Raw genomic sequence first — 18,017 nt, 5'->3', positions numbered from 1 at the left:
TACTATTTATTTATTTTAAGTGACTAATTAAAGTATAATTCCATGTGATTGCAGAGGTCATGTCTGTCCCCTATCCCACTTACTGCACGTTTTGGTTGCAGTTGCCTCCATGAAGCATAACAGCAGGAAGGGATGGGGTGAAGCACCGACAGAACCTGGAGCCAGCACCAGCTGGGAAGCCAATTCTTTTACTCCATTTTTGATCCCTGTAAAATAGCCTATAGAGGTAAGGATTTGCAAGTTGTATAGGAATGTGAGATTAAATATATTTAGGGATGTATTAACAGGTCTCATTGTTAGTACAGCACTGTTGTCTTCATGAGTAGTTAATATTGTCATTCTTGTCACACTAGATCTGATGTTTCAGGGAAGTTTTATAAGTTCAGTAGAGTTTTAATGAACCAAGAAACTTGCTCATAGTCTCTCTGGTGAAGTACAGAATAACTTTACTAGGGGGATGGTGCTTCAGCAGATTAAGTTGTATATAAAACCTTCCAAACAGTACAGAAGGCCTGATGTTTTCACATCGTTTCCTTGCTATTTAAAGTGAGTGCAGGTGACTGGATCATAAACAGCTTCCATCTGCACCAGATAGAGGATTTAAATCATCCTTGGAGAATGGTTTGTGATGCTTTCCTGCCCTGTACTGCTCCAGGGAGATGGCAGTTGCCAGTTGGTCATTCTACTGGTGCAGCTGTTAACAGGTAAGAAGCTTCAGAGCAGAAGCTGTGGGTGAAAGGTGGGGAAACAGGGCTGAACAAGAACGGGTCTGCACTGGAAGTGGGACTTATTTGTGTATAAATACCAAGGTACATGTTCCAGGCAGTAATTCCTGTGCTGCCAGTCCTGTGTTTCCTTGGCATGGGCAGCATGATTCTATCTCTGTCCTTCCAACACTCACCACTATTCCCTCAGCTACATTTGTATTCCCCAAAACCTATGGCAAGAGGAGCTCTGGCTGTGAGCCTCAGTGAATACAGCAAAATTAGTCACTTTTATTTAAAAGAAATAACATATTACAAATAAGTGTGCAAAACAATTTCTGTGATTAAATACACATAAAAGCAACATGCAACCTTGACATCAAAATCTGCAAAGTTAGTCCTTAGTATGTTATGTGACACAAAAAGAAACTTGTCAAATTTAGAGTTTGCAGCTAAATAATCTCAGAGTGAACTTGCATCTCAGATTTGAAGCATCCATGAAATTAAATTCCAGAAGAGCCAGACCTCCCTCCCCCAAGTTTTTAGTGCTATGAAAGGAGAGCTTGTGTCTATTTCAGTTTCTAGTTTAGTATCTTGTGCCTTAGTTCAGCAGTAAATATTAATTGCCATGTCACAATTTCAGGGAGTTTACAAGTCAGTTGGTTTAGTCTAACCTAATTGTCCCTACACCACCAGTATTTAGTATGCAACATCTCAAATTAAAAAAAAAAAACAAAAACAAACAAAACAAACAACAAAAAACCCAAAAGTTTGCAAGTTTAAAGCCATTGCAGACATATACTTCATGCCACCTAGTTCACTTAGGGTGCAAGTGGCCTGTCTAGTCCTCCAGTTAAGCAGAAGGGTTTTGGAAGCAGCCAGTACAGCTGTCACACCAGGACCCAGGGTGGTTTTCAAATCTAGAATGGCTGTTTACAGAAGGAATCACCTCTGCTCCCCTGGAAGCTCTGGCTGGTTGTTCCACACACCCAGGAGAGGTTGGCTGGGTCAGCTGGTGCCCAGATGTGCCTTCAGCCACTATGTACAGTTTGGCACCTTTGACAGAGAGTGCCCCTGCCCACAGGCCCACCCCCAGCTCAGAGGACAAGTGTGGGTCAAGCTACAGTCTGACTAGATGCTTGTCACCTTTTCTCCTCTGTTACTTTCAGATGTGCTCAGGGGAGGGGCAAAGGCTGTACTCCTGCTCCTAGCAAAGCTGCTGAAGTTTTATTGGCATGATCCATACTATTCCCCCCCCCACTTCCAGCCATTCAGTGGAAGTAAAGTAATGCCTAAAATCTTCTGTTTTCACATCCCTTTTTCTAAGGCTGGTTGTGCCCTGGTACAGCCCCTGCAGATCGTTCTGTGGGGCAGGCACTCGTGTTTCAATCTCAAGTCATTTCACAGGTTAAAGAGAAACCCAATAGGCACAAGCTTGTTGAAAAGCCACATCTTGAAAACTTGAGTTGATGACAGTAACCCAAAGAGATTTTAATGATGAATACTTGCAGAAATGGGAATAAACATATGTAGTCCACTACTTCAGAGCTTGTTCTGATAATGGTGGGCCAGGCTTCTCAGTGAGGTCTGCTAAACTTGATCAGTATTGGACATTCATATACTGTCCTTCCCAAGCTGTGGAATGGCCAAGGCAGTGCTAAGCCCCCTGCTCTCCCATCAGAGCTTGTCATCTGTCATTTCTAGAAACTGAGCATAGACGTCCCTTGAGCACTCCCCTTTTTGGTTGAATAAGAACTTGTAGTAGCTGCCATCTGCACATATTGCTGGAACAAAAAAAGAGCTGTGTTAAGTTCAACTGTTCAGAGGTTCCTCTCCTTCAGCTCTAGCTTAAACTGACCTTTCAGGCTGTAGGAGATACAGAGAGGGGGCTGGAGGAACCTGAGCTCAGTCCATCCCCATGCACTGTCAGCCCAGCGCTGCACCCAGGCTTGTCTGTACACCCTGCCCCTCAGTGCTGAGCAGGGATCACTGCTGTGCTCAGCTGGCAGGAACATGCAGCCCTCCCTCAGCATTCCCTCCCTCCCCTCAGCATTCCCTTCAGCTTAAAGCCCCTGTAGCTCAAAAGCTGGTTCCCCACCCAGGACCTGGGGAAGCCTCCAGTTCTCACCTATGACAGCATTTGGCTCTGTTCCAAAGGCACAAATGCATGGAGAGCCTGAGGGAACCTGAAATTTGGAAAAACTCCATTTGGAGCTGAAGTATTTGTGGAGAAAGCTGGCAGAGGCCAAACTGAAAAGAGAAAAAAAACAAAAACAAAACAGCCAAAACATAACAACTTAGTAAGGTGTTGACTAGAGCTGATTTAGAACTGCTGGCACGTATGAACACGTTGCAGGGTTCACAGTCACAGCTATTTTTGACTGGCTTTTACTTTCTTCTAGGATTAGGTAAGAGGTGGGATTCCCCTTCTAGAGAAGGGAGACCCTACAACTGCCTTTCTGGCTTTTATGCTTTTAAGTGTCTGAAAAAAACAGCCAAAGGGATTGTTTATAGTAGAGACTGCTTTATGAGAAGTGTCCACAAAGTGCATTCATGCTAAGAGAGACACTAAAAATAACACCCAACTTCCTGCTGGAACCCTGCAGCTCCACAAAGGGCAGCAGAAACCTGGCAGCTGCTGTTAAGTTCTAGATCTGCAACTTCACTCAGGCACAGGAGATTAACTTTATACCTCCATTTGCTTGACAAGACTGTTACTGTTGTGTGTGTGTATATATATATAAAATATATAAAAAATGTCTTGGTGCATACCTTGCCAGCTGTTAAAAGGGCAACTCCCCTCCCCCTGTAATGGCTTCAATCCTACCTTGACTGTTTATTTCTTTTAGGGTCTTCTGCAGCAAAGATGTGAACTGTGCCGTGGTCGCTGGACACGCAGATGAGGGAAGCATCCTGATTGAAGTTAATACTGCAGAGAGCACAGACAGTTGTAGTATCTGCTGGAACACACCCACAGCTCCTGCTGTACAGCTCCTCCAGCCTGGCCAGCAAGGCTGTAACAGCTTCTCTGCTGGAGAAGCTGGGACTCCAGCCCTGATATGACACTATTTCTGCCACTTCTGCTGGAAGAAAATGCACCCCCTCTGCTCTGAGGAGCAGGCAGGTACTGGGTGGAATGTGCAGCACTCCTGCCCCAGCCTGGTGCTCAGCAGAAGAATGGAAGTTTCCAGCAGTGGATTAGTCAGACCCCTGCCTTGGGCAGCACTGTCTTGTAATAACCACTCTGCTCACCCTAGGCACTCACCTGAGTCTCTCTGGGAGGTGTTAAACTGCCTCACCCTGTTCCCTGTATTTTGGTGAAGCTGAAGGTACCCCCCAGGTGCAGAGAATGGGCCTGGCAGGAGATGCAGTTCTGCCCCAGGCCCTGTAACCTGTGCTGGGCTCCACTCAGCTGCCAGTGACTGCTCTCCTTGCCAGCGGGGAGGGAGCAGCACCTGCCCCAGGCCCTGGGGCTGCCAGGACAGGTCTGCCCTGTGCCCCTGGCAGCTCAACCCTCTTCTCTCTGAAGGGGACTGGGGTGCCCCTCCCAAGGCTGCCTCAGCACCCAAACAAAGACAAAGCAGAAGCAACCAAACATACCAGTATATATTGGCTGCCTGTGATCCTCTTCGTAGCTCCTGGATTAAATGCCCTGATGAAGTATCAAATATTCTTATGAGGGTCCCCTTGAAAAGGAATCAAGCTTTATATTAGGAAAGACAGAAGATACTCTACAGCTGTGCATGCACCCCAAAATTCTGGCTGATCAGCATATGCCCTTACACACCACTGGGTTTTTTATCTCAGTAGATGTGAGAAAAACTAATTTAATTATTTTTGGGAAGACTACTGTTAAGCAGTTAAGTTTCAGCCCAGTTACATTCTAAAGCACTAGTGAATCAGTCTGCAAATATCAGGACAGGTGTGTACAGCCCTTCATGCCCAGGAGCTGCAGATTATTTATTTCTTCTTCCCCATAGTATTGTTTTTTATTGCTACCATGTTGGGGTTTTTCCCCACTTAAGTCTAAGCAGGCTGTGAATGGTCTTGCCTTACAATTAGTTCAGCTGAAGTCCCTGACAAGAGTTAGTTACCTGTCACATGCTGATCATCTGTACAGACCCGTAGCTGAGTCAGGCTACAGACAATACTGAACTGGAAAACTGCTTCATCCAGAGGGAACTAAGCCTGACACCAGAGATGCAAAACAAGTCCATGTGTCCCAGAGAAAGCCACCAACAGGTCAAGTGCTTTCCTCTGCTGAAGGGTGGACATTGTCACCTACCTGTTACACACCTGCTTAACAAATGCACCTCTGTGGTCACACACCACTAAGGAACAGGGCCCAGCAGAAAGACATTCAGATAAATGTCAGATTAGCTCTGGTTTCATGCACAAGCCTGAGATCTCTGCTTACAGGGTGGCAGTTTGCCCATCCCAGCATTTTAGTTTGAAAAAGCTCAACTTTTTCCTTATACAAAAAGAGGAATGTTTCAGTACAAACTCAGCAGATCATTATTCTATTTAGCAATGGAGTTGGCAGTTTTAAGAGCTCTGTTTGGAGGATGTACAGTAATTAAGCTCAGTTAAGAAAGACTAAGGCTGCATTTTCTAAGCTTTTTGAGCTATAGGCTGTGCAGCAGAAACTATTCTAAACAGACACCTGGATTAACTTAGTTTGTCTTTTCAGTGGAGGGGAAGGAGGTAGCAAGCACTCAACTTCCCTCAGGTAGATGGGTACATCTACCTACCTGATGTTCCTCTGGACACTTTGGAACCACTCATCCTTAGGGATATGAAGCTCACTAGCAGACCTCCCTGCAGGTTCCATGAAGGCAGCTCCAGGACTTGCTTTGCATTCTTTCTACATCTCTGCATCAGCCCAAGGGCTTGGCACCATGCAGTGACCTCAGGTTTCTGTCAGTGCTGGGCATTCTTCAGCCCAGGGTAACATAGGACTGCACACAATTTAGTACATATTCCAAGAGTCATTTCATGTTTCACACTGTATGAAAACATCTGCAGAGTGTGCACAAGCTAAACAGGCAATGCATTTCCCTCCTGGTCTGCCATAGGAGGGAAGCCAGACCAGAACCAAGTCCTCCAGTACTACAGACCAACTGGCAAGTAGTTCTTTAGCCAGTGGTTTTACAGTTAATTTATGCAGAAAATAATAAAGGTTAAATAATGCAAATAAGCTCCCCCCTCTTAATTCTAAAATTAATTGTATTTATTGAAGAACATGAGACACCTGAACTGCTTGGGGCAGATCTCATTCAGGTGTCACTGGGGAGTCACTGCTACAGTCAGCTAAAACCAATACCACCTCAGGCATGGCACTTGGATTCCTGTTTGGGATCCTAAAGGAGCAGTGCAGGAAAAAGACCGGGAATGCATATTTCAGTCACAAATTTTCCAGTTATTTCTGTCTTTCCTACAAAGGGATGTGATTTCCTATTCCAGAAGGAGTTACTACACTAGAAGGCATAGTCAGAGGTAGGAGGGGATTGTTCCTACTTTTTCTGATGCTGTTGCAATTCTTGTTCCCTGCAGGTTTAAAGCGATACAGCTCAAGACTCCTTCATGTGCTGGGATGTCAACAGGAGCCTTTTCTGTATTGGCAAGATCCACTATCTGCACGTGCCCAGTGTGAGTTCCAGGAAATGCAAGAAGGGAATTATTACTATTAGGACAAAGGACACAGAGACCTAAAAGACAAAAAGAAAAAGAATAACCGTGTAGTTCCCGTAAACTAATAAAGCTTTTAAAAATACCCATAATTTCAAAATAAACAAACATACATGTAGTAAATCACACTTTCATTTTAATGGCTATTGCAGGATCCCAAAACATGATCAATCCATAAGTGCAGAGCACAGAGGAGTAGGGGAGCAGCACAATTTTAACTTGCTCTCATCACTTTATTTCAAAGTAATCTAGTTGTGGTTATCCAAAACCTGGATCTTTTCGGAGATCAGCTCCATCAGGCTCTTACAGCAAAGCTATTTAAAAAGAAAATAAAAAAAAAAAGTCTCCTTAGCAGCTCCAAAAGGGTAAGAGTTTATTATAGTAGGTGATAGTCTAGTTTCTGCTAACTAGAGTAAACCTGATCATTATTCGTTCATGTTTGAAATTGGCTTATATGGCACCTGTGCTTTTTGTTCCTGTTGTGTGCAGACTGTGTAAGGTGAATCCCATCTCTCCAGGTGTTCTACTGATACCAAGTGAATTCTTGCAAGCTCAGCCCATGGCTAGTGGAGCAATGGCTGGTACCACCAGAAACAACCTGCTTCACCTGCATCTTCCAGCAGCCTGGAGGTCAGCACACCCAGGCTGTGTTTAGGCTGTGCTGAGCACAGCCAGCAAATCCATGTTTGCTTCTTGCAGGCTTGAAAACCTCCAAGGATTAGGACTCCAAGCCTAAGGAACCTCCTGGTGGAAAAGACCTCTTCCTGACATCCAAGCTGATCCTCTCAAGATACCAAGTATGGTCAGCTCCCCTTGTTCTACTGTCTGGCACTATTAGCAAGAAGATTTTGGCTCCACTGTTTCTGTAGCTGTCCTTCCAGCAGCTATGAGGTGCCAGCTGCAGGAGCCCTTCAGCCTCCCTTCTGCACAGCCCAGCTCCCTTAGCTGGACACAGGCAGGGCCCTGGGAGCTGCAGGGCAGGACATCCCTGTGCCCACAGCAGATGCTCACACTGACACCACAGCCCTCCAGAATTTCCCTGCCTGGTTTCAGTGTGGAGCTACTGTAGCAGCAGGGTCACCTCTGCACCTCCAGGCTGTCCTTCAGACAGCACCTCCCCTGGGTACAACCTCCTGCAGGTGAACCTTCGCCAAGTCCCTCCCACACCCACCAAGACATTGCTTGGCCTGGGGCAGGGACACTTGCCTGGGCTCAGGACACCTCAACAGAAGACAAAGCCTTACCTTGCTGTTTAAAAAGAACAATATCTTTGCTAATGAGGCTCTTTCTGATACTGTAGAGAATAATCTGCTAGACAGTTCTAGCCCTATGAGCAAAAAAGGAACGATGCACTTTAAGACTTGGTGTTCATAGTTAAGCTTTCAGCACAACACACAAAAATTTACAGTTTCTTTATGGAAAAAAGCACAGAGCTCCTAGAGAAATAACATCTGTAAAATAAGTAGAGGAACAAGCTTTCCTGTGCCAAGTATTCATACATTTCAATACCATTTTCTAAACACAAAAGCATCTCCAAAGGGCATGAGTATAGTGCAGTAAGTAAACTGTTTAGTGACTTAGTAGATAAACTGATTCAGGCAGCTAAAGATAAATAGAATGTCAAGAACAGAATAAGCTTGTTTCCATCCCCAACCCACACATCCAACTAACCTTTAGGGTTGTAGCAGGTTTCAAAGACGTGCAGCTGGTGGGGATTGTGTGTGAAAGTGAAAACTTTAATCATCGAGTCCAAGACTACCACAATTCTGAAACAGACAAGAAGTTCCTGTGACTTGGGGGCGGGTAAAATAGGGACACTAGTTCAGATCTGCAAAGGCTTTCAGCTGATTTAACAGCTATATTATCTTTCCATACCACAAGAGACTTGCAGCCTTGCAAAAAACCCATGCAGCTGTGAGCCTGCAAAGCACTTTTATCCAAAGCTGTGACAGCAGAACCCCTCCACCCACCCAGACTCCAGCTGCCAAGAGATGCTCTAGAGCTCTGCTCTAATTCCCTTCACTCCTCCATAGTTGGCAGCAGCAGCCATAGGAGATCATTTCCCTGCATTAGGAGGGCAGGAAATCTTGCAGGCTTCTCACCAAAGTTTCAGATACTAGTATTGCTAGAGATGTGAACTGTTAACACCATGTGCTTGCCTCAAAAAGCCTTTAATGGCTGGTGGTGTTTATCTAGGCGTTAAAGCAAGATCTTTTTCTTTCTACAACCAGCTGGAAATGAGTAAGAACAGTGTACAAAGCCAGGCTGTGCCTTTGGAACACCTATTTTTTAACCTACCTATCTCTTCGCAGCTTAACTGCTTTGACTTCTGTAGAAAACTCTATCTCAATGACAGTCTTCTTCTTCAGGTCATCCCAGATCATGACTAGAATGGTGCAGAAATTGCATTAGAACCTCAGGGTACATCACACACCCACATCCTTTCCGTTATAACTAGTTTCAGAAGATTAACCAAGAGGAGCATCCAGTAGCTCAGCAGTTACAGGTCAGCATCCTGCTAACCAGAAGGTATTTAGCTACTATAGATCAACCCACTCTCATGCTGCAACTTGTGCAGGTTGTAGCTGGTAAACTAACCACAACAACTGACAACAAAACCACATTTTTCTAAAGAAATGAAGGGATTCTCTCAAGATTATCAAAGAAATAAAACAGCAGTCAAAGCCAACAAAAAAAAGTAGTGCATTTTCCTACAAAACTTGCCAACCAGGGACCTTTTTCCCCTCAAGCTGCTGAGCCAGATGCCTGTGCAGTTACCTGTGACAAGCACAGGTATTACCAGCAGGTCTCAGAGGCTGGTCCCTGCAGGTACCTGCCTGTTAACACTGCAACAACAGTGATGCCACTTCCTTCATCAGATGTACTTAATCCTGCCACAGCATCCCCTCCATCCAGCCTTCAAGTACCAGCCCCCAGCTCAAGGCATCTGCTCTGGGGGTTCCTGCAGCAGTTTCCCACAGGTAGCAAAGCAAACAAGATCCTTTCCTCAGGACTCACCTTTGTTAGGTGGGTACTTTGGCTTTTTTCCTCCACCTACTAGTGCCAAGTAGTTGCAACGGAACAACATTTCAACGTGGCCAACACCACCTTCTAGAAACTCTGGAAGACAAATGCATTTTATTCAGAAGCATCAGAACCTGTTAAAAAGCCATCTAATTTTTACCACTGTTACAAGAAAAGCTTGTATTATCTACCACTTTTCTCAGGCACCTGAGAAGAAGGGTATCTTCCTACCCTGCCTGACCTTAAAAAGCAGAGAATCCTCTAGGAGTGGGGGTGGCAAACAAGACATCTTGTCTGTGAGGGTGGGTTGTTTTTATTTTTGTTTGATGGATTATTTTTTTTGTGCTTGACATTAGAATTCTCTGAGATCATCAAGTCCAACCTATGACCAAGACCAACACCACCACGTCAGCCAGACCATGGCACTAAGTGCCTCATCCAGTCTTTCCTTAAACACCTCCAGGGATGGTGACTCCACCCGCTTCCCTGGGCAGTTCATTCCAATGTCTGATCACCCTTTCCATGAGGAAGTGCTTCCTGATATCCAACCTAAACCTCCCCTGGAGCAGTTTCAGGACAGGCCCTCTTGTCCTGTCACTGGTTGCCTGGGAGAGGAGCCCAACCCCATCTGACCACAACCTCCCTTCAGGCAGTTGAAGAGAGCGAGAAGGTCCCCCCTGAGTCTCCTCCAGGCTAAACAATCCCAGCTCCCTCAGCCTGGGAGGCTGTTCATATTGTTCATATGTAGAAAAAACAGAGCAAACATGCAGGATGAGAGGAGACCAAGCAGTATCATCAGGACAGCCTGGACATTTCTACTATCCAGAGGGTCTATCAGTATGTTTACAGTGACTCATCCTTCCCCTCACATCTCACACCTGCTGTCACTCAGTTCTGCTAATGCCACACACCTACAAAGATACCAGTGGCATTCACTGGTCATGAACCTTTTTATTTACAAGGCAATTTGTCTCTATAGACTTGGCTTTGAGGAAAAGAAGGAAAAGGCACATGTATGTAACTGAACTAGAATCTCTAGTGCTACTCTCTGGAACGTATCCAGAGCTGCTCATACAGACAGGAAGCACAGTCCAGCTCCAGAGGTGCAGGAAACAGAATGAGACAGATCAGCTGGGGCAGGCAGCTGCTCATCTGTAGTGCAAGGAAAAGGTTTCTTGTTTGGTTTTTTTTTTTCTTTTTAGGAATTTCAGCTTCCGAGGAAGTAGAATAAGATGCCATGATTATGGTGCAAGTAGAGGAACAGAGTATGAACCAGGGAATTTCATTCTAAAAGACTTTTTTTCTATTTGATGACATTTGAGTGGGGGCTTGGCTTTGTTGAGACAGCTTAGAGGGATGCTTGACATTCCACTGAGGAGATGGAACTGAGCTGTCAGGAAGAGAGGTCTGTGGCCTTCAAGGTAGATGAGCAGAGTTAAAAACAAACTTTAAAAAGAATGTCCAATCCCTCCACACACTGGCAGGTTGCACCAGGAATGGTGGGGGAAACTAATAAACCTTTTCAAAGCTAGAGGAAAAGTTTAAACTTCACAAAAACTCGAGAGAGACCTATTTTAGAAATGGATGGGAGAAGGGAGCAAAAATGTCAGGAGCAGGGAAGAAGCACGACCATAGAAAGATGTAGATATATGTACCAAGGACAGCAGGAGGAGGGAGATGCAGTTAGACATGGAGAAGCACTGCAGTACATCTGGGTGAGGAATCTGTTGGGACTCGACTACAAGACACTGCAGGTGAATGCCTGGAAAGATATTCACACTGGAGCAGTAAAAAGGTTTCATATAAGTCGTTGTGGTTTCTTCAGCAACACTTCTGACTGCCGAGTTTCCTTCCTGAACACTTGGACACTAACCCCTTGTGCACCAGATCCTCCTCTTAACTTCATTAAAGCATTTAAAGCACAGCAGCACATTCTGTTATGAAGGGGTATTATCACCATGACAAAAAGACTTAAAAGTATTTAAGAACATGCAATGTGTTCTGAATCTCTGTTAGAGCAGACACTTTAATCATTATATTTACAGCTCTGACAGGTGATGCTAGGATGGGGAACTTCATGGAACTCCTGGATATAAGAGACAAGCCAGGATTTAACAGCAAAGACTTGGTTTCATAGTGGGTTACAGGAATCAAACAGACAAACTCCATCTGGGACTACCTCAACAAGTCAGTTTAAACACACATGAAAGATGAAGATTTCTCTGTGTGCCTATTCAGCTGGTACAGCCTGACATCTTGGAATTCCCAGAAGAAAGGCAATCTGAGTTGTAGGATACACTCCACGATAATAGTCCATGCAGTAAGTCCAGAGCTACTGGCAGGGAGAGGTTTGACAAGGAATTCAACAGGATTCTAACCTGGATTCTGATCCTTTCAGCACACCATCACAGATGATAGTCCCAAAACATGTTGCTTATGGAAGAATTCAGTGTTAGGAACATAAAAGTTTGTCAGCCTTGGCCTCATCAACTCTCACAGCACTAGAAAGTGAAGGCATGCCAGGTTTCTCAGAGGAGGTGGTATTTTAAACACACTTTTCCTCTTATGAAATCCTTTCTATCACTACAGGCTGAAGTGCTGGGAAACCTGTGTAGCACAGCAGCTTTCTTCCTCCATTTGGGATTAGAATGACATGGCAAGGCTTCATTTTTGCTTATTTTCACACAGTTATGTTTCCTTTCTCATAAAAGCCCCAGTACCCATTCATACAGCTCACTAGTTATTACTGTTAAGATCTGATACTAAGTTTAGCACCTTAAGATCACCCCAGAATTTTCAAGATAATACAGAAGTTAGAGGTCTGAGCTCACAGAGGTCTCATAAGCAATACTCTAAGTACCAGAAATGTTATGTTCAGATCTCCAAGAAAAATGCAGCTGTTTTACTGCATCACCATATCATCCAAAGCACTGCACAAGAACAGAGCAACTCCCCTTGATGGCACATAACAGCACTGCAGTGGGAAACTCTCCTCCCACTGGTAAATAAACTCATCTCCTATTCAAGATCACAAATATCAGCCACAGCCAGTATCCTTCAGCCTCTGCAGGCAGGTGAGACAAATTCATCACCAGCCAGCTTTCTGCAAATTAACAGCACTAAAACATCTGACCAGGCAGTGGTGTAAGTGACAGCCCCTTTGGGACCAGCATGGACTTCCCTTTTTGAGGCTTTACTCAAGCCTTCCAGTGCTGGAATAGTGAAAGCTGAGTGAGAGCCATACAGGAAAAAAAATTAGGAGGCTGAGTTTCCAACACAGAACTTGCACAGTACAATAAGTAAGCATTTTACCTTGTTTTTCTTTTTCTTTGAGTGGATCTGCATTATAAACTCGGAATCCATTTTCCATTCCACATGCAAAGCATCCTGCAGTAAAAAGCACACACATGTACACATATATAGTAACTGTGAGATACACTCAAGAGCTAAGCAAGAGCCAGAGGGTTAGGAGAGCGCTGCTCCATACCCACATGCTGAAGCTCAAGCTGAAGACCATCTGCAAGCCCTGTTAGTGATTGCAAGTGAAAACCATTTAGAGAAGTTGTCCTCTCTGCTGGTCTTGAGGGACAGTGGAAAGTTGTCAGTATTCTTTTTCAGACAGGTGAGAAAACAATGGAAGGAAAGGAGAGCAATTCCCACCTCATCTGTATCCCATGCACTGGGGAGGGAAGGAAACCTGCGTGTTACATGTTATGGTCCAACAGTCATTATGAAGAAAAACCCCTTTCTTATTAGATCCAAATCTACACCCTGATTACAACTGTATGTGTATGTTTCCACAGAAGAGAGCTTCTCAAATACAGTTTTAAAGAATGTCCTAAAGAGAGCCTTCCAAGTCAGTCATCAATAATTACATACCAATGGCTTAAATTTAACCAGGGAATTATTAGAAACTAGATTTAAATAGTCTGGAAAAATTATTTTACTTACATTTATGTACAGAATTATGCATGTGCCTTTTTAGTGGAATCTACTAAACTACCAGTATCCTGTTCTGCTGTATTACTTCCTAATGGTAAATGCAGTCACTAATATAAAGAAATGCCAGTGTGAAGTTAGAAGCCACCATTGCAAGAGGCAGACTGACAGGGGATTAGTTGTTATACAATTTATATGCACTGTATCAAAATCCCAGTTAAGATCTTCAAGGTATTGGAACAGAGATATTCAGATTAGTCGGGTTTTGTTCTTACGCACTGCAATGATTTGAACTCTCTAAATAAAAATCAAGGAGCTATGTCTAAATGCACCCCTTCCCCAAGCTCAATACCCAAAAATCACAGGGTGGGTGGAGGGAAGGAGCAAAGGGAGTCTTCACTCTTCATTTAAGGTTCCCAAAACATTTGCTCAGAAAGTGGCAAAATGGCTCAGCCTGCAGAGACTTTTCAGGCATTACTGGCACTAATTTTTGTGCCAGTGATGGTTCTCACAACACGGGCAACTCACTGAGGTTTGGCTGCTATTAACTTAATAGAAGCTCCATTAAAAAAACTGCACATCCTCACTGCAGAGCAAATGAGCAACACTCAAGATGTGTCTTCACTGCTCCCATCTTGGTGCAAGTTGTCAGAAGAAACACAATTGGTGACATCTTTGGTTTCTGGCCATCACAACAGTAGCTGTTAGAAGGAAACTCACTACACAGAATAAAATCAACGCTCTTGCCTAACGATACAAAAACACCTGATAAACTTGATTCTGACAACAGTATTCATTTCAAAACCTCACAGTTTGGGAAAAATAATGCAGCCAGTTTGAGATTCCTTTTTAAATACTTCAAAATTTTCACTTCAGGTAGGACCCCTTTCAAAACTAAACAAAAAAAAACAACAAAAAAGTGCCAACTGAACACAAAAACCCTCACCCAAGACCCTATAGCAACAAAAAAAAACACTCACAGCCTCTGTTCTACAGACTAGTATCTTATAAGGTGTGTGTGGGGGGTGTTTGGCAGCATCCTTAGGGCTCCTTTTCACTCAACTCACACATACAAAGGAAAAATGACCACAAGATCCATCTTTGCACCATTCAAGGTAGAAAGGAAACAAATTAACCCTCTTATTTTACATATACTCACTAACAGCAGAGCCACAGACCCAATATACCAGGCTGTTCCAACAGTACGAGTCAAACAGGGAAGAAAACAGAACACCCAAATAAACTGCTCCCCAACCCAAGACACTCACAGGCACAAATCACTACAAAATCTTGGACGGGGTGAAGTTAAGCACCAAAAGTTCTTGCTTACATATGTAAACACACCTGGAGAGTGGTTAACAAGAATACAGTAATTACAGAAAGATTAGCAAACATATTGCAACAGATGCTTTTAGATTAACTAGGCTCATTTTACCTCCTCAGCACATCACTGTGGTTTGCTCTGTCAGCTGCAGACAGGAGTGTGCAGCAGGCTGCCCCTCCAGCACTGCCCTGCACAGGGAGCTCTAGACAGCAAATGACAATGGAAACATCTCTCTCTACATCAAACAACACTGTACAGGACCTGAACCAATCTGTTTCTGGCAGCTGCAATGTGTGTCCCTATAAATATTCTTCCAGTGACAGTTTTATAACACCGTATTACATTTCCAGGAGAGATGGAGCAGGATGCTGAAGCTGTTGGTTTTAAATGAGCGCTGTGAAGTTTTAGGTGTTAATATCAGCAGCTTGTAACACACCCAAATGGAGCATTCCTAATGCAACAAAATGCAGACATCACATTTCCTGTAGCACCACTACAGCTCTTCTGCAGGGCCAACCTCGTGACTAAGATGTGGGCTGCTTTCAATACCTTGACAATATCTACATTTTTAATTGGAGACAATACACCAGCACTGAGGGAATGTAACAGGGATATTCCCCAGACAGCTGATCAGTGACATGAAGTTCAGTCATGGCAACCCCTGAGCAAAACAAGGAGGAGGGGGGAATGTACAGGAAGATTACTGCTACTCATTAACTCCAGGTGACAGGAACAGCTTTGGAGTCTGGTGTTTCCCATCTGACTGATCCCAGCATTTACCAGTGGGATCACAAACTTGACAGTTCAGCTTGGAAGCTCCCATGTGTGAGAGCTGGGATGGGGCTGCCAGAACAGGGAATCCCTGCAGGGAGAGGTGGGCTTCGTCCCACAGAACATTCACATCTCACTTTAGGAAGGGACAGACATGCTGTCCAAGAGCCACTGACAGAAGGCAACTCAGATACTTAAATAATTAATTCCGACACTAGGGAAAATGGGATCTCCACAGAATTGTTGCTGTAACCTGCAGCTGGGCTTGTTCCTACAGCACAAGTACTCCTTGCCGACAGTCCCAGTAAGGTCACAGTAGGTTTTGTTTTTCTAAACCCAAAGAAAAAGGGAGGGCTAAACCAACGACTATGCTGGAAAATGCCACAAGCTGAACGGGGTGTGCTGACCGAAAGAAACCTGCAGGCTTTAGGGCCTGAGATCCAGAAACTGCAATAGTGAAGTCCAGGGAAGTGACTATGGCAGGCACAGCTTCTAGCACAGCAATTCACCTCATCCCAGCAAATTTTGTTTAAAGCCACAAGAGAGAGCACAGAATCACAGAATCCTGCTAACATTCATGGGGGGCCATCGCTGAGCATTTCAGTCTGCTGCAGAAGAACAAATGAACAAGGCAAGTGTTTCAACACCAAAACAAGCCCACACCTCAGTTTTCAAACTAGCTTTAGACTGCAACAGTGACAAAAGAGAAACCTGTCAGTACTTTACACACAGACTTTATGGCAGGGTAATTTATGATGATGTTTTGCCTGTTTGTTTCTGTAAAGCACTTCAGTGACCTTCTGCAAGCACTAGGAAAGTGCCTGAAATCAGGAGTATACCAGCTTGAAATTAAGAACCTCATGTCACAGTATTCAGCTTTAAAAGAACCGAGAACACTTTGCAATATGGGCCTTCCATTTTGTGCGTGTTACAGTCTTTCCTTGTTTTTTAATTTAAAGCCAAAAAATGGCCAAGGCACCTCACATAAAAATACAGTATCACTCAAAACAGAGCAGGAGAAGCACACCTCAGAAAACCTGCAGACATTAGCTTGTCAGTCATGGCAGCTAAGACTTGGAGAGACTTCTTAGATCATTCCTCCCATCTTTCCAGCATTATGAAATTAGCTAGTCTTAAATTACTAAGCAATTAGGTTATTGTGACAATATATGCAGACACCCACATTACTAAGCTCCAGCACTCAAGTGACACATATTTCTATTTTTGGTAGAAGCAATAAGGAAGAAGTGACCTTTTCCTCTTATCTACTCTTCTTTGAGCAGCCAAAAAACCTTTCCTTTAACCCTTCTTAGTTTAGGGCCTTCTAAAAATTGTCAGCATGCTACCAGCAGTTCAGAAATGCACAGTCCCAAGCAGGAAGGGCTCCAGGAACCTGAAAGTTAAAGTCAAACACAGTTTTTGTTCTAGTTTTTTGGTTATTCAGTTGGCTGGTCAGGCTAGGTCGGATGGGACTGGGATATTGTTAGGAATAAACTCCTCAGCTTACAGATTGCCAAGACAAATTCCTTAATACACTCTGGATGTGACATTATCAGAAAATGTTTATGTTGCATTTACTGCTACAGGATTTGGAAATGCAGCAAAGAACCCCAAGTTTTACACACTAAAATGATATTCTAAAGGTATTTTGCAGTAAAAGACAAAGAGCTCCTTACACAATTCCCTTTTATAACTCAGCCCCATCACAGGCCAAGCATCACATATTACTGCTTCATTAGAGATCCCTGCAGATTTGAAACTAAACTCATCCTCCCAATGACAGAAGTTGCAAGGCTGTCTTAGGCAAGAGTGTTATTTGTTAAGACAAGAGGATATTACAAAATTATGACCTTCTATTCCTTATTCCACAAAAAGGACACTTACTCATGAGTGGTGCTATTTTTATATTACAAAAGCAAGGCAAGACAAATGCACCTCCTTTCCAGAAAAGGCCTTCCCCTTTCTAACAAAAGGGAAAAAATCAGACAAGCATAATTCTGAAGCTTTCCAATGGTCTGTGTATCTGTACTTGTCTGCCAATGTGACCAGCAGTTCTAACCACCATTTTAAAAAGCACAAAACAGGACAAAAAAAAAAAAAAAGCTACACAACTGATTTGGTACTTGCACTGAGAAAGCAGCATTTTGTGAGTTACCTTTTCAGTGGGGGAGTTTCAAAACTACATCCCTTTAAACACGGGATTTAAGGCAGACTTTACACAACTGCACAGGGGAGGGTAGAGCCGGTTTTGAGCAGCGGAGTTTGCAGCAGGTACCAGACCCCCCTGGGGGAGGCAGAGCTATGCGAGGAGGCACTTTTAACACTCGACCCCTCTCCTCTCAGCCCAGCTCCCCCGAGGCGGGACACACACACACAAACCCACCCACCGGAGCGTTCTCCAAACGCCAGAAGGGTGAAGCCGCACAGCGCTGCCCGCACAGCCTGAGGCGGGGATTTATCTCCCGCAGCGCCCAGACCGCGGGCACCGGGAGCGAACGGGACCCCGCGCCCTGCCCGCCCGCAGCCCCAGGGCCCAGCGCGGCCACCGCGCTCCCCTCACCAGCTCC

At 44.3% G+C, this 18,017-nt stretch overlaps 1 protein-coding gene across 1 annotated transcript; it reads right to left on the bottom strand.

Moving 5' to 3' along the window:
• Positions 1 to 2,175: 2,175 nt before the first annotated feature.
• WDR45B (WD repeat domain 45B) lies at positions 2,176 to 12,795 on the bottom strand. The gene is made up of 9 exons (XM_010007211.1): positions 12,729 to 12,795; positions 9,411 to 9,512; positions 8,691 to 8,778; positions 8,064 to 8,158; positions 6,222 to 6,412; positions 4,305 to 4,390; positions 3,532 to 3,633; positions 2,833 to 2,954; positions 2,176 to 2,488 (listed from the first exon to the last, which is right to left on the bottom strand). The coding sequence occupies exons 1-9, from the start codon at positions 12,784 to 12,786 to the stop codon at positions 2,382 to 2,384; spliced, it is 951 nt and encodes a 316-aa protein (XP_010005513.1). The 5' UTR covers positions 12,787 to 12,795; the 3' UTR covers positions 2,176 to 2,381.
• Between the last annotated feature and the right edge of the window lie 5,222 nt (positions 12,796 to 18,017).

The sequence above is a fragment of the Chaetura pelagica genome, unplaced genomic scaffold (genome assembly GCF_000747805.2).
Source record: "Chaetura pelagica isolate M959 unplaced genomic scaffold, ChaPel_1.0 scaffold180, whole genome shotgun sequence".
NCBI lineage: Eukaryota > Metazoa > Chordata > Aves > Apodiformes > Apodidae > Chaetura > Chaetura pelagica.
This window is presented reverse-complemented; position numbering and strand designations above follow the sequence as displayed.

Coding starts and splice junctions, on each gene's coding strand:
- WDR45B (XM_010007211.1), bottom strand. CDS start 12,786: ATGGAAAATGGATTCCGAGTTTATAATGCAGATCCACTCAAAGAAAAA. Junction 3,634..4,304: donor CAGGCAGCCAATATATACTG/GTATGTTTGGTT, acceptor TGCTCTCTGCAG/TATTAACTTCAATCAGGATG. Junction 2,489..2,832: donor AGAGCCAAATGCTGTCATAG/GTGAGAACTGGA, acceptor TTTTTGTTCCAG/CAATATGTGCAGATGGCAGC.